The sequence below is a fragment of the Monocercomonoides exilis genome (assembly GCF_001643675.1).
Source record: "Monocercomonoides exilis strain PA203 chromosome Unknown scaffold28-1221067, whole genome shotgun sequence".
NCBI classification, from domain to species: domain Eukaryota; phylum Preaxostyla; order Oxymonadida; family Polymastigidae; genus Monocercomonoides; species Monocercomonoides exilis.
The window spans coordinates 453,863-467,314 of NW_027150573.1; the positions used below are offsets into that span (position 1 = coordinate 453,863).

The window sequence follows — 13,452 nt, forward strand, 5'->3', positions numbered from 1 at the left end:
GAATTCTATTTAGCAATAAACAAAATAATATTCGCAGTTTTGAAGCAAATGAGCGTTGCCAAATGCTCCTTCACAAAGATAATGACACAACCCGAAGATACAATCTTCGTATCCCTCTTCTTCCATCTTTTCTATCAATGTTCTCTTCTTCACTATTTGTTTAGCTTCATCTCTTTCACTTTCATCTGTCACATAATTGAATCTTTGGCAAAGTTCCTTAAAAAACGACAAACAACAAGAAATAAGTGGTCGATCAACATTTAATAAAGTAATTTCCTCCAAAAAAACATCAACAACTCCACTTTTTAACAAGTGATCAATATCTATATATCTGAGCATCGATGCACTTTTTAAGAAATTAATGCAACTATTTCCGATTTCTTTGAGATAATCCTTAACAGTGTGAAATACTCCAACAACACAAACTACAATCCTAAGAAATTCTCCATCGCCGAATCTGTGCGCGATAAAGTGAGGATTTAATGCTTCAAACCATCTTATTAAAGTTATCACTTCTCTCGATTCCACTCTTCTCTTCTCTTTCTCATCTTCTTTTCTCTTCCAAACAGCACATCTTGTCAGCTCCTCCATTTCTCCAATTGCTTCTCTCATAAAATGTAGCTTATATGCAATTACTCCTTCCAAACATATATCTTTGGAAAATCTACGAATCAAAAACTGCCAAACAGACTGATAAGCAAGATGTGTAAGATTATGATGTCCCTGATGATATTGAATAATTTCTTTAATTTCATTCAAGTAAAGCTCTTTATTCACATTCTTATAAAAACAAAGAATTAATGTCAAACGAACAAAGATGAAACAAATTCATACCCCAATATTTTCAATGCGACTCAAAGCTACCAATGCTATTTCCACATCTTTTTGAACTTCTTCGCTTTTCGCCTTATTCAGCGCAACCTTCAGAAAACAAGGTATATTAATTGGTATCAATTCTGACAAATGCTTTCTGAATAAAAATGCATAACATTCGCAAAGATCAGTCAGAAGATTTTCATTCTTTTTTTCTTTTTTATGGTCTTCTTTGATAATCATTCTCAAAAATCTTTTCCCCAACGAATAAAATAAAAAGTTATCTAAGATAATATTATTAATTGCAACACGATATCCTATATGCTTCAGTAAGAATAATGCATTTTCCACTGATATTTTCTTTTCTTTTATCATTATATGGATTTTGTTGAACAATTCTTTTTCCAAAACAGAATATAATTCCTCTTTACCCATCCGTTCCATAAATTCATTCATTTCAATAATTTTTTGTTTCTGCTCTTCCTCATTGCAATCTTCCAATTCAGAAAATAATTCTTTTATAAAAAATTGAAAAAATCGTAATAAACAAGAAATAAAATACAACATTAATTGTAAACCTATGAACTTATTTGTGTTGTCTGTCTTCTACGTATTTGAAAAAACATTGCAACAAGAAAACAGCAACATTTTTGCCATTCGCATTGAATTAGCATATGATTGGATAGAAGAAATTGATGAAAACTTATAGCTCAAAATAACCACAGAAATATATGTGCTTTCACACCATCTTGAATTAGTATATATGACAAGGTATAATGAAGATAAACAACAATCTATCTTTCGATGTTTATTGTTATGGATTTCATGATCAAATATTTTTGTTTTTTTCAAAAATGTTCCAAGTCAAAAACAATATAACATCAAATGAAGTTATGTGTGAAAATAAATAACAATATTCTCAGTGAAATATTAATCACCAATTATTCAACACCAACAACGGAATTCTATTTGAAAGTTCTGGTTTTTGAAGATTAAAATGACTATTTTAATTAAAAATGTCAATATTCATAACAGAGAGTCTTTATTTTTGAAATGATTTTATTCTGTTTCTGACTTTTCCATATGAAAAAATTTGAAAGCCAAGAATAGGAAATTTGTTTTTAAAGGCAGTCTTCGTATTTGAGAGAATAATATACTGAAATAGAACCAAAATGATGCATTTCATTTGATAATCGGAAAAAAATTTAAAGGCAGGTTCTTTTTCAATTTCAATCTTTATGTTTTATGAAAACAAATTTTGCAAAAAATAAGTTAATTGGAGTCAAAAGGATTTGAAATCCAGAATTTATCTGATGCACGAATATAACAAATAGGAGCATTTTAAAGCGGAAATTCTATTAACTTTGATGATTATATTATCCATCGGAATAGATTTTTGAAAGTTAAGAAAAGAAATGAAGAAAACGTTTTTTGGTTGATGTTGAAAATACAAATTGAGAGAAATTTGTAATGAATGGGAAAAGAAGGTTACTCTTCAACTCATCATTTATATTATTATCTATTTATTTCAATGGTATTGTAATTTGTCAATTTCAGTTTTAGGGATTGGAATCACAAGTCTTTGTGTTTATGGAGTCAACCAGGTGATTATCGGTTGCTGTCAGCTTTGCTATTAAGAGGATGAAAAGAGAAAATTATATGTTTTCATAAGCCCAAACAACGATACTTCTTCATTGGGTTCTTTTTGGACAATTCATCCATATATTTTGAGATCCAATTGCTTTCTTGTCAACTCATTTTGAATTATGTTCATTTGTGTGATATTTGAAGCTGAAAACAGAAGTTGAATATCAGATGTCATTTGCATCTTCATATTCTTCTTCTTCTTCTTCTTCTTCTTTTGTTGCTGATTCTGCAATTCAATCAACTCTCCTACTCACTTGTTTGTTATTCTGATGAAATGTCTTCGTATCATCTGTCAGTGGCTCAATTCATCTTGAAAGCTAAGTCTGATGTTCCAAGAAGGCAGATTTCGAAAATGGAATTGTAATCTAATTTAAATGTTGTTTGATGGTGTGAAAAAAAAATGTGATTGGAACAATAGCATGTTTCTTTTATCTAAATCTTTTTTAATTTCTTTTTATTGTTTTTTTCAAATCAGAAATTAAAATTCGTTTTGTGAATGTTTAATTGAAAAGGTTCAAGAAATGTAATCACTTACAAGTGTCGTTCCTTAATTGTTTCCTTTTGGTATTAAACATATTTAAAATAAAATCAAAACATCTGGAACTGCCTGGCAAATTCAACGAAAAAATAAAGAAAACGGAAATGAAAAGCAAAACAATAAATATTCAAAAAAACGAAAATTATCCAACTCTAATTAACAGAATTTATTGCTCGATGCAGTTCACATAAGTCAATCAATCCACAAACAAACCCATTTATCTGGGAACAAACTGAAACACCAATAAAAAACAAATAATCATAACGCCTCGTGATTTCAATATGAAAGACGAAAAACATGTTACAAAAATGCTAAGTAGTTAACTCGTAATGAAAAAGAAGCCTTCAAATTTGAGAATACAATTTTGTGCCAAAGTTATGTCAAAACGCAAGCAAATAAAAAACCCAACAAATTACATCAACCCGCAGCAACTAGACAATCACGCAATCCAATTGCTGATCAACAAATTCTTCATTGCAGAATCCAAAATGAACTCTTTGATGAGACTAATTCAAATACACCTCGATGAGACTAATGTTGAAAATCAACAACCATCGAAAAATGCAATCGTTACAAACAGATTTTGTTAAAACAATGATTTGATAATAAACAATTTCTGCAAAGGTTCAATTTCCATAAGCGGATGCTTCAAGTGCAGCTTCAGTTGCATATATCAGAACAACACTCTTTTACGCGTTTTTGTGAGGATCCGAAACGTTTTTCTGTGTTTGTTTGAACTTTGGAATTCGAATGGGCGCAAAGCGAGAGAGATCTAGCTTTGTGCCTCTGTGAGAATTCAAAGAAGAGGACGGCTGAAGAGACAGACGGTGATGAACATTATCCACCTGCCTTGGAACAGAAGGCACAGAAGAGTCTTTCTCATTTTCATCTTTGGTCGAAGAAACAAAGTTTATCTGCTCCTCGTTTTCATTCTCATTCGAGCGCTTTTTCTTGAACTGTGAATCAAATAAGACTGGGGCAGCTAATGAAGCAGGAAACAGAGACTTAGAATGCCTTGATTCAACCGTCATATTTGTGATTCTGCTCTCCTTTAAAGGTGTTTCCTTGTGCAAATGGGACGAATTCTCAACAGGGGAAGTGCCTTGCATTGGTGATACCGAAGAGATTGAGGAAGGATTTTTCTTCTGATGCGTACTGCGTGTTTTTTTGCTTGTTGCATCATCCAGCGTTGATGACTGAATTGGAATAACAATTGTTTCATCATTCTTTACTGTTAATGAACTAGGACTTGTAAGAGAATCTGAAGGAGGACAAGTTTTGCGCATTATGGATGGCCTGCGAGTTTGAGACGGTGACGATGAAGACGAAGTTATTTTGCGATCAGATGTTGTGACAGCTGCAGAAGAACCAGACGAAGTCAGAGGAACTATCGAATTCAGCCCAGAAGGAAAAGACGGTGATGTCGAAGGAAAGGCCATTGGTTGTTTGTGATGATGGAGATCGGCTCTCCTCTGAATGGGTGCTGCTGTTGCGGAAGCGGATTGTGCATGCTCATCGACTGCAGTTGATCCAGTTGAGGATGTTTCAGTGGATGACGTGTCCTTGATAGACTCTGTGCAGTCACTTGGGGTGTCTTTGATCTTGGCACTTGCCTGTGCAAAACCCGATGAAAGAGAAGGCGCTGGGGACAAGGAATTGCCAGAAGAAGTACGAGAAGTCAGTGCACTGCGTGAAGAAGGAGTCACAGGGCTCGTTGCATTTGGAGTGTTGCTGAACTGTGTGTCGCTTAAAACGCTGAGTGTGCTGGCAGCAGAGCGAGGAGTTTGAACAGGAGGCGGATATTGCAGATTAAGAAGCTTGCCATCTGAACGGTTGACTTTATGAAGTTGTTCTGAATGAATTTGACTCGTTTTTGACTTTTGTGAATGTGTTGATTGTTTTGAAGAAAGCGAGGAGGAAGCAGTAGCAGAAGAAGGAATAGAGGATGAGGAAGAAGAAGTCGACGCTGAAGAGTTTACGGAAAATTGCTGTGTGATCGAAGGAGAAGGAGACAACGAAATAGAAGAAGAACGTGCAGAGGATGTAGAAAGAGGGGAAGCTGGTCGAATATCTGCTGGATTTTGGGCTATTAACTCCTGTGTTGGGATCTGTGCATGTAATGGAGACGAAGCACGAGAACTCGAACTTAATCTTTTTTGCTTCGTCAATGCAACATCAGATGAAGGAGAGCGGACATTCTGTCGCTTTACGTGGCATCCATACTCAACTTCAAACACCCTTACTTTGTCTTTGAACCCTTTTAGGGATTTTGGGGAAACTTCAATCGTCAGTACGTCCTTCATGTTTGCAACCAGAGCATTTGTTTCTTCAGAAATGAGGATTTGCAACGGCTCAGCAACAGAACACAGACGAGATGCAAGATTCACCGCATCGCCAATCATTGTGTATTCCAAACGCTGAGTTGCACCTAAAAACCCAGCAATGGCTTTTCCAGTGTTGATCCCGATGCCAAGCTCGAAGTTGAAGAAAGGCGGATAAGCAAGCTGGTCTTCAGCGACTGACAGAGGCGAGGACGATCTGATTGCAGCAATGCTCTTCTTGTACTGCGCAAACGCTCTGTCGTACTTTTCTTTTCTTTCTTTGTTCCACTTCCAGATGGCCTGCCTGCACTCCAATGCAGCTATCACCGCCCTTGAGGCAATTTCCTGTGCAGAAAGCGTCCGATGCTCTTCCAACAGCGTTCCTCCCCACGTCACCATCATCATGTCGTCAATGTACTTGTCCAAAACACCATCATGACGGAACACACAGGAAACCATCTTGTCAAAATACTCATTCAGAAATGTGAACTGCTCAGAGTGTGTTTGGTGGCGGTAGATCCTGCTGACGCCCTTTGGCTCTGCAAAGAAGATTGTTCCGTGCTGCACTTCAACGCAATCTCGCTGCATCAACTGAGCACTTGACATCGTCCTGTTCAGAGTGGCAAGCGATGATGAAGTGCTTGCATTGAAAAAGGGAAGCGAGGATGATGGGGATGGCTGATCTCCTGGTCGGAGGATGCGCTGCAGCAGTCTTTGCGGCAAAAAACGAGAAAGAGATTCATGTTCTTTCTCTTCCTTCAACACTCTATTCAACAATCGCTGGTTAACAACAACCTTTCCGATAGGTGCAGCGACAGACGTGAGGAGCGAAAGGTCCTTCTTTGAGAAGGCGTCCTGCTGTGAGGAATCAAGCACCAGCACCCCAACAACCTCGCCCCCTCCAATCAGCGGCACCGCCAGCGTCGACCGCGTGTCCATCTGCACAATCGAATGAGACAAAGTCCACCGATCGTCGGATTGGCAGTCCCGTGATAGGATTGCCTGCTTCTGCCGCCGCACATACTCTACAAGCTTCGACGAGAACACAAACTCTCCTTCTTTGTCTTCGCCGTCCCGCTCCCGCAGACGCGACGCAGCGAGCTTCATCTCTTTCTGCTTCTCCTCTGCCAGCAGCACAACTGCACTTTCAGCTGTGGGAAATAGTTGGAATAACACATCCTAAATGAAAAAAATAGAATATAAGAAATAAAACGAAGTAATAAACAGATGTGAATTAAATAAAAATGATTTGCTGCAAACCAAGCATCGAGAAATCATGTTATCAACATCCATATCGCTTCCAGTTCGATTGAAAAGATACGCAACTCTGAGCCGTTCATAATCCTGCCGAAGCGTCTCTGCATCTGTAATTTGTTCACTGGGTGGAAAATCTATGTTTTCTGTGTTCAGCTGAACACCTTCTTCCATTTTGAAAATACGCTGTGCATGTGAAGACTGCCTGGTTCTGACGCTTTCAGTGGAAATTGTGAAATGAAGAAAACAGGTGCCCAGTGCGATCATGTCCCCAGAGACTATTGGCTCTCCGAGATTCTCGCGGTTCTCACCAAACTGAATTCCAGGATGTCGCAAGTCATCAGCGGGAACTGGCTCTCCTTCAGGCGTTAAATGTTCAATCGCTTCCACTTTGTTTGAATTGATGTATGTTTCGTTTGTACTTCCACAATCCTTCAAATAATACCGCCTCTGCAACTTGTATATGACTGCATGAAATTTGGACACGGTTTGATCGGATATTCTTATATTGGCAGTTTTCGCTCTGCCAATCACTGTACGAAAGTTCTTGATTTTGAATTCTTGAGGCTTTTCATGAGTTGGATGATAAGTGAGGATTCCCACTGTGACAATCGTTTCACTTGCATCAAAAGATTCGGTTCCATAAGATTTATAATGCATTTTGAATTTTGGCAAGTTATTATCAATTTACGAAATAAAAACAACACCCAAATTATAACAGAATGATTTTTAACGAAGTTCTTCCAATTTCCACTGAAGCTCCAAGCGGGCAACAAAGCTTTTTGTTAATTCAATTCGATCAAAGGCATAACATTTTCTTGTTTTGTTATTTTTTCGATTTTTGCTGGTTTGATATTTTTCGAAAATGACAGTTAAACATTATCACAATCACAAAAAATATTGCTGATTTTTTATTGTAGAATGAAACAAGATGATCAATCGTTGTAAAAATAAATTCTAAAACAATGGATTATGATGATGAATGCAGCATTCACATTGGAACTTCTGTAGCTCATCCTCTGTTGCGAAAATCTTTATTGGGAAGAACAAAAGTAATTGCAACAAAAGGAATGAAAGGAAACGAAACATTTGGCAGACCAAGCCCAAAAGAGCAATATGGAGTTGCAGAGCGTTTGCATTTTTTAACATTTTTTTAAGTTTAAAATAAAAATAAAAACAAATGTATTTTTTTGCATTTTGCAATGTTTTAAAGTTCTTCATCATGAAGAATTTCGAGATTTATCAAAAATTAGACACGAGCGTAATTTTCGAAGACTTAACAAGGAAGCAGTAAAGGCTTGCGTTTTTTGGACTTTGAACAAAACGTTTCATATTTTTATTCTATCGTTTAGATGGGGGTCACAACATCAAGGGGAATGTATGCCTTTCGATATGATCATGACTATAGAATTGAAACTCCAAAAAATACATGGGTCAGTCATAATCCTGGGTTATACGATCGAAGCTACACATACGGAATTTCTTCAAAACCAGAGGGAATTATGAAAACGCTTATTGAAGGAAGATATGGAAGCGAATGGCTCGAACGAACGGCTGCAAAAGAACGAGCAAGAACAAGAAGTGTTCCAATGGTTTATAAACAATTTATTTAATGCATTTGCACGTGTTAATCATAATTTTTGTTTTAATAATTAATTAATCAATATTATATATGTTTGAACGAAATCAAGAAACGCCCCTATACAGTTGACATATATGCAAGGACTACTAAGAGAGGCGGGTTGGGTCATTCAACCAAGCATCCGCTTGAAGATGCACAAGAAGCATTTGCAGAAAAAGACAGGAAACTTGCAACCGCTTCATTCAGAATGCGGCAGTCCATCGACGTCAGACCCAAGGTGAGCACACGTTGGGAGCGTCCTCCACGTCGGCTGCCTCGTTTGAGGAAAGATTGGACAACTGGAAAGATGATTGAGGTTGATCCAAAGGATGATACGGTTGATGTCTTCGGGCATTTGAAGTACGAGCGTTCAATGAAAAGAGATATTTGAATTAAAATAGAAGTCATCGAGCTCGCGAGATTATTGACAGAAATTTATTCAGCAAATAGATTTGAGAGGAAAATTAATTGCGTTTTGATTTTTTCTATTTAAATTTTCTAATATAACTTCAATTTTCAGTACTTTTTTAAATTTTTAACTTTATGAATTTTATGTGATTTTTTAGCGCGTTTATTCTTTTGTTCATCAGATTAGTTTTTTTTAAAGCTATTTTGACTTTCGCTGTCATTGACAACATATTCCCTTTTGAAGTTCAATTCGTTTGTTGCATGTTACACAATGACATTAGGGAAATAAAAATTGAAACATAAAACGATTATGTGCCAAAAACTAATTGAAGTAAAGAGCACATAATTTTTAAGAACTTGTAAAACCTTGCAATTCCTCAGAGAAAAATTCTTCTTTGTAAGTGAATTTTCTTCATTTTTGAATTAGAATAATCCAACAGTCAACAAAATTCAATAATATTCAAGCATAATATATTCTTCATATAATTTTTTGCTTCACATAAACATTATTTCATTTCTTCTATCCAAAATATATAATTAATGCGCACCAAATGAATGTGTTTTCTGAGTAACGTGAGCGAGAAAGCGAGTCAAAATATCTTCCAATATCATCAATCGCATTTCTTTTCCTCTTCAAAAAAATCATCACAATATCAATCCTTCCAGTGAAATGGGAAAAGATGGCCAATTACTTTATCATCTTAAATACATTTGTAAAAAAATAAAAAAATTAATCAACATTTTAAAAATAAAAACCAAAAATACATAAAAAAAAATTAATTATCGCACAATTTCAGCAGCTTTTCATTTACTTTTATTAAAATATTTCAATTAGTTTTCTCATTAGCTTCATCATCGAGAAGATACTGCTTTCCAACAGGCGAAATAGTGTCTTGACTTGGAGATTGAGAGCGCGACTGAGAACGAGAACGAGAACGAGACTTTGAACGAGATTGGGAGCGAGAAAGATGGCGAGAAGACGCCCTCGAATTCGAGCGCGACCTTGATTCAGAGTCATCGCGTGTGTGGTTCGAGCGCAACGCTGGGGATTGAGACCTCTTCCTCGCGCTTAGCTCGTCCTTACTCTCTCCCCACGACGACGAGTCCTGCACATTTGCATCTGCCCCCACGTCTCCAGTGTTCCACGACGTACCAGTCTCCGCACTCTGGCCCCAGCTGTCGCTTGTTTCTGAAGCTTTTCCATACGGATCGATTCCCCAGCTGTCATTCTCCGAGAAGCCCGATCTTTCTCTTCCTCTTCTCGGTCCGTGCTGGTCGCGCATTTTATCTTTCTCGTCTTTGCCAATATCCCAGTCGATCCGAATGGGACGACCATCCAGCTCATATCCATGCATTTTCCTCATTGCCTCCTCTGCGTGCTCGTGTGTGTCAAATGTGACAAACGCAGTTCCTCGGCTCATTTTAGTTTGGTTGTCCACATTAATGACAACTTCCTTTACGACTCCTGATGTATTTGATTCAAACAACTTTTTCAAATCTGATTCTCTGGTAGTATAAGGCAAATTTCCAACAAATAAGTAGGTTGATGTTGCAATTTGCTCCAATGTGAACCGTGAAGACTTAGAAGGAGGTGCTCTAAAAACTTTTCCGCTTGTCGATTCAATTGATCTTATATCACCTCTCGAGTGTTCGTCTCTTGTATCGTATCTCGATTTTCGATGATACTCAGATCGCATTCCCTTTTCATATGGCATCATCGGTGGAAATCGAATCATTGGGATTGGTCTAAAGGTTGGAGGAATTGGAATAAAGGCACCTCTTCTTGGAGCAGGAAATGGCATCATCATTGGAGGTGGAAGAAAATGATGCCCGTGAAAATAATCAAATCTATCATCATAATCACGCGAACTTGAACGGCTTTTATGATTGTGATGCTTCGTGCTGTGATGATGGTGGCTGTGGCTTTTGCTAACTTTTTTAGTGGAACTGCTTCGATGCCTTCGCTTACTTTGTGAATCTGAAGAATGTGATGAAACAGATTTGCTGTGATTGTGTTTGTGATGATGCTTTTTGGAGGTTGAGCGTTTACTCCTGGAAGAAGAATGTTTTTTATGCGATCTGTGGTGTTTTGATGATCTTTCATTTCTCTTTGGAGATTCAGAGGGCGAGCGTGATTTAACATCTCGATAATTTTCAGTTTGATCCACTTCTTCGTGCGATGATGAATGTTTTGATTGATGAGAAATTGAATGACCGTACATTGATCTCATTGGCATTGTTTGCTGAGGATAAAAAGAAACTGGATATCCTGACGCTCCTTGAACCCCTGGCTTTTGCCTGTAAGAATGTTGCATATTTGGAGAATAATGAGACTGATACTGTGGTGAGCTCATGTCTGCTTCCGCTGTATTTTTTCTTGTAGATTGATCAATAAATTATTTTTTTCTTTATTCTCTTTTCTCATTTGCAACTTCTATTTGTTATTTTTCGATACATGAAATATTTATTGTTGATTATTTCACTTAACAGTGTTTTGACAGTTTAAAGGAACCTTAATTAGTGATGAACAATATAAAAGATGGATTTTTGAACGAAGTTGAGTTTGGAGAAGCGCCACTGCCATATCTGCGTGATTGTTTGACGCCAGAAATTTTAGAAACGCTTTGGATGCTTCCATCTGAAGATGAAATGCGAGAAACTCTCGAATCAGACATTTTCAATTTTGGCGATTGGCTTTTCAGAGGCGATAACAGGGCAGATATATTTACCGACTTTTATCATAAAGTGATAATGTTCGCTCAGTATTTCTCTTATTATTGAAGATTGAAGAAAATTTATTTTCCTTTTCAAGGTTTTGTAAGAATTCAGGCTTTACTCCATCAACAACATGCGCTTTTCTTCACATATTTTCTGATGTAGATATGCAATCGAGAGGTTTGCTAATCCATTTTTAAAAATATTCAGAAATACAACATTGCAAAATTAATAAAAATTACATTGAACAGCCCAGAAGCTATCGATTGATGACAGCCTTTCCCTGCTGAAAAACAATGTTGTTGTACCTTATGTTTTTCCTGTTAAAGTTCCTGATGTTGTTGAAGATTCTCGACCTGTGTCGCGGTTGACAATCCAAACGCAGAAAGAGAACTCTTCGTCCTCAACCCTGCTCCCCTTAACTCCTGGAAAAGATATATCTGCCTCAAAACCGACAACACCAGAACCAAAAAAGAGAGCAGAAAAAGAAGAGAAGAGAGGGCAAACGCCTAAAGCTAAAAGGAAAGGAAAGAACGCAAAGAAGATAGAAGTTGAAGAAGAACAGCAAAATCCTTCAGAATTATCTGATTCGTTGCTAAAAGACTCATCTGATAATTCAAAGGCAACAGAAAGCGAATTTAAAATTTCTAGCGATCATGAATCATCAGCATTATCAAGTGCGTCTGCATTTCATGAGAAAGCTGTTCCAAAAGCACTTGTTGTGACGTTTTTGCCGAATCAAGTTGAATTGTTTTGCTCTTATGTGATGGACAGCTATTATCGCAATTACAGACTGTTTCAGCGTGTGTTTAATGGGAAGCCGCGTTTAACAAAGCACGTTTGTCCTTTTCTTTTGTTTTTGCTTTTGCCTGTGCTCATGCTTTGCTTCTATAAAAAAATTTTTTCTTCATTTCATTCAGAACTGTTTCAAGCAAGTTATTCCTTCAGTTGCGTTTCCACCTCTTTCATCTGCAATTACTTTAAAAGAGCATCAAGAAATCATGGAGAAGGTGTGCAATTGGTTTTGTTCTCAATTGCAATCAATGCTTTTTTTAATTATTATTATTATTTTTACTCGACGCTTTCTGTGTGTGTTTATTCAGAAACGATTGGAAGAAGAAGAAAAAGAAAAAGAGCTGGAAGCAGAGTCCTGGAGGAGGAACGAAGCAAAGCAAAGGGCGGAAATGGAAAAGGAAGAGCATGCAATGAGATGTGTGATGCAAAAGGTATTGTACTGACTTGTTTGGATAAATGATCTCAATTCTGATTTATTATTATAATTAATATTTTTTTTTTTTTTTGCAACAATTCAGGAAGCTGAAATACAAGAATATGAGAGAAGAAAAGAAATTGAAGAATCTGAAAGACTTTTACCAAAGCCGGTGCTCGACAAAGCTGTTCAGGATATTATTGATGCGACGATTATGAAAAGCGGAGAAGAGATTGACTCAACGCTTTCAAATCCTCTTCAGCAAATGCTTCGAGACATTCTATCGGATATAGCAACAAAAATTAACATTGAAAATCAAGAAAGTAAAAAAGAAATTGAAAAGGTCACCAAGAAGAAGAAGAAATGAATCATATTCGTTTTTTCTTAAACTTTCAATTGTTTGATCATTAACCATATCATTTTCACTTTTTCATTTCATTAGATTTTTCTTGAAAGTTCACGTCATTATACATTTCATATGGATATCATTACGAAAGCACAAAATGTTTTAAATGTTTTGTCATCGCAATTCATCGATGCACTTGGAGAATATCCAAGAAAAGCAGAAGAAACATTTAAGTCAAAACCACAGGAGAGCCAAATTCTGATTGTTCAACAAGCAGAAGCAATTATGAAAAATATTTTGCAATGCAGCGTTGAATTTGATGGGCTTGCTGATTCCATCAGATTTCTTGGAGATGAAAATAATCAACGCGAAAGGATTATTGAATTAACAAAGGCGCTAAAAGAGGCCGATGAAGAAATCAAAGATCTGAGCACTCAAACAGAGGAAATGTTAGGTACTTTGAAAGCAGAAAGAGAAGATCTTGTGCAATCATTTCTTGGAGAATACCAAGCTCAATCGTCATCCGATGATTCCGTTGAGTAGCCTCCTTCTATGATTTTTTTAATAGCATTTAATTTT

At 36.7% G+C, this 13,452-nt stretch overlaps 5 protein-coding genes across 5 annotated transcripts; 3 read left to right on the forward strand and 2 right to left on the reverse strand.

Moving 5' to 3' along the window:
- Positions 1 to 3,687: 3,687 nt before the first annotated feature.
- Positions 3,688 to 7,233, reverse strand: MONOS_10444 (putative adenylate cyclase; the record flags this gene model as incomplete). Its single annotated transcript, XM_067862895.1, has 3 exons — positions 3,688 to 6,498; positions 6,580 to 6,790; positions 6,890 to 7,233. 3 exons carry the CDS (start codon positions 7,231 to 7,233, stop codon positions 3,688 to 3,690), a joined length of 3,366 nt encoding a protein of 1,121 aa, XP_067725645.1.
- A 305-nt stretch (positions 7,234 to 7,538) lies between these two features.
- On the forward strand, positions 7,539 to 8,746 carry MONOS_10443 (putative protein of unknown function (DUF4483); the record flags this gene model as incomplete). Its single annotated transcript, XM_067862894.1, has 4 exons — positions 7,539 to 7,704; positions 7,787 to 7,869; positions 7,926 to 8,165; positions 8,265 to 8,746. 4 exons carry the CDS (start codon positions 7,539 to 7,541, stop codon positions 8,583 to 8,585), a joined length of 810 nt encoding a protein of 269 aa, XP_067725646.1. The 3' UTR covers positions 8,586 to 8,746.
- Positions 8,747 to 8,997: 251 nt separating this feature from the next.
- MONOS_10442 (putative RNA-binding protein 3) lies at positions 8,998 to 10,977 on the reverse strand. The gene has a single exon (XM_067862893.1). The coding sequence runs from the start codon at positions 10,954 to 10,956 to the stop codon at positions 9,430 to 9,432; it is 1,527 nt and encodes a 508-aa protein (XP_067725647.1). The 5' UTR covers positions 10,957 to 10,977; the 3' UTR covers positions 8,998 to 9,429.
- A 148-nt stretch (positions 10,978 to 11,125) lies between these two features.
- Positions 11,126 to 12,894, forward strand: MONOS_10441 (uncharacterized protein; the record flags this gene model as incomplete). The annotated part of the gene is made up of 6 exons (XM_067862892.1): positions 11,126 to 11,355; positions 11,415 to 11,497; positions 11,569 to 12,155; positions 12,238 to 12,327; positions 12,421 to 12,543; positions 12,631 to 12,894. The coding sequence occupies 6 exons, from the start codon at positions 11,126 to 11,128 to the stop codon at positions 12,892 to 12,894; spliced, it is 1,377 nt and encodes a 458-aa protein (XP_067725648.1).
- A 111-nt stretch (positions 12,895 to 13,005) lies between these two features.
- On the forward strand, positions 13,006 to 13,416 carry MONOS_10440 (uncharacterized protein; the record flags this gene model as incomplete). The annotated part of the gene is made up of 1 exon (XM_067862891.1): positions 13,006 to 13,416. The coding sequence occupies one exon, from the start codon at positions 13,006 to 13,008 to the stop codon at positions 13,414 to 13,416; it is 411 nt and encodes a 136-aa protein (XP_067725649.1).
- Between the last annotated feature and the right edge of the window lie 36 nt (positions 13,417 to 13,452).

Coding starts and splice junctions, on each gene's coding strand:
- MONOS_10442 (XM_067862893.1), bottom strand. CDS start 10,956: ATGAGCTCACCACAGTATCAGTCTCATTATTCTCCAAATATGCAACAT.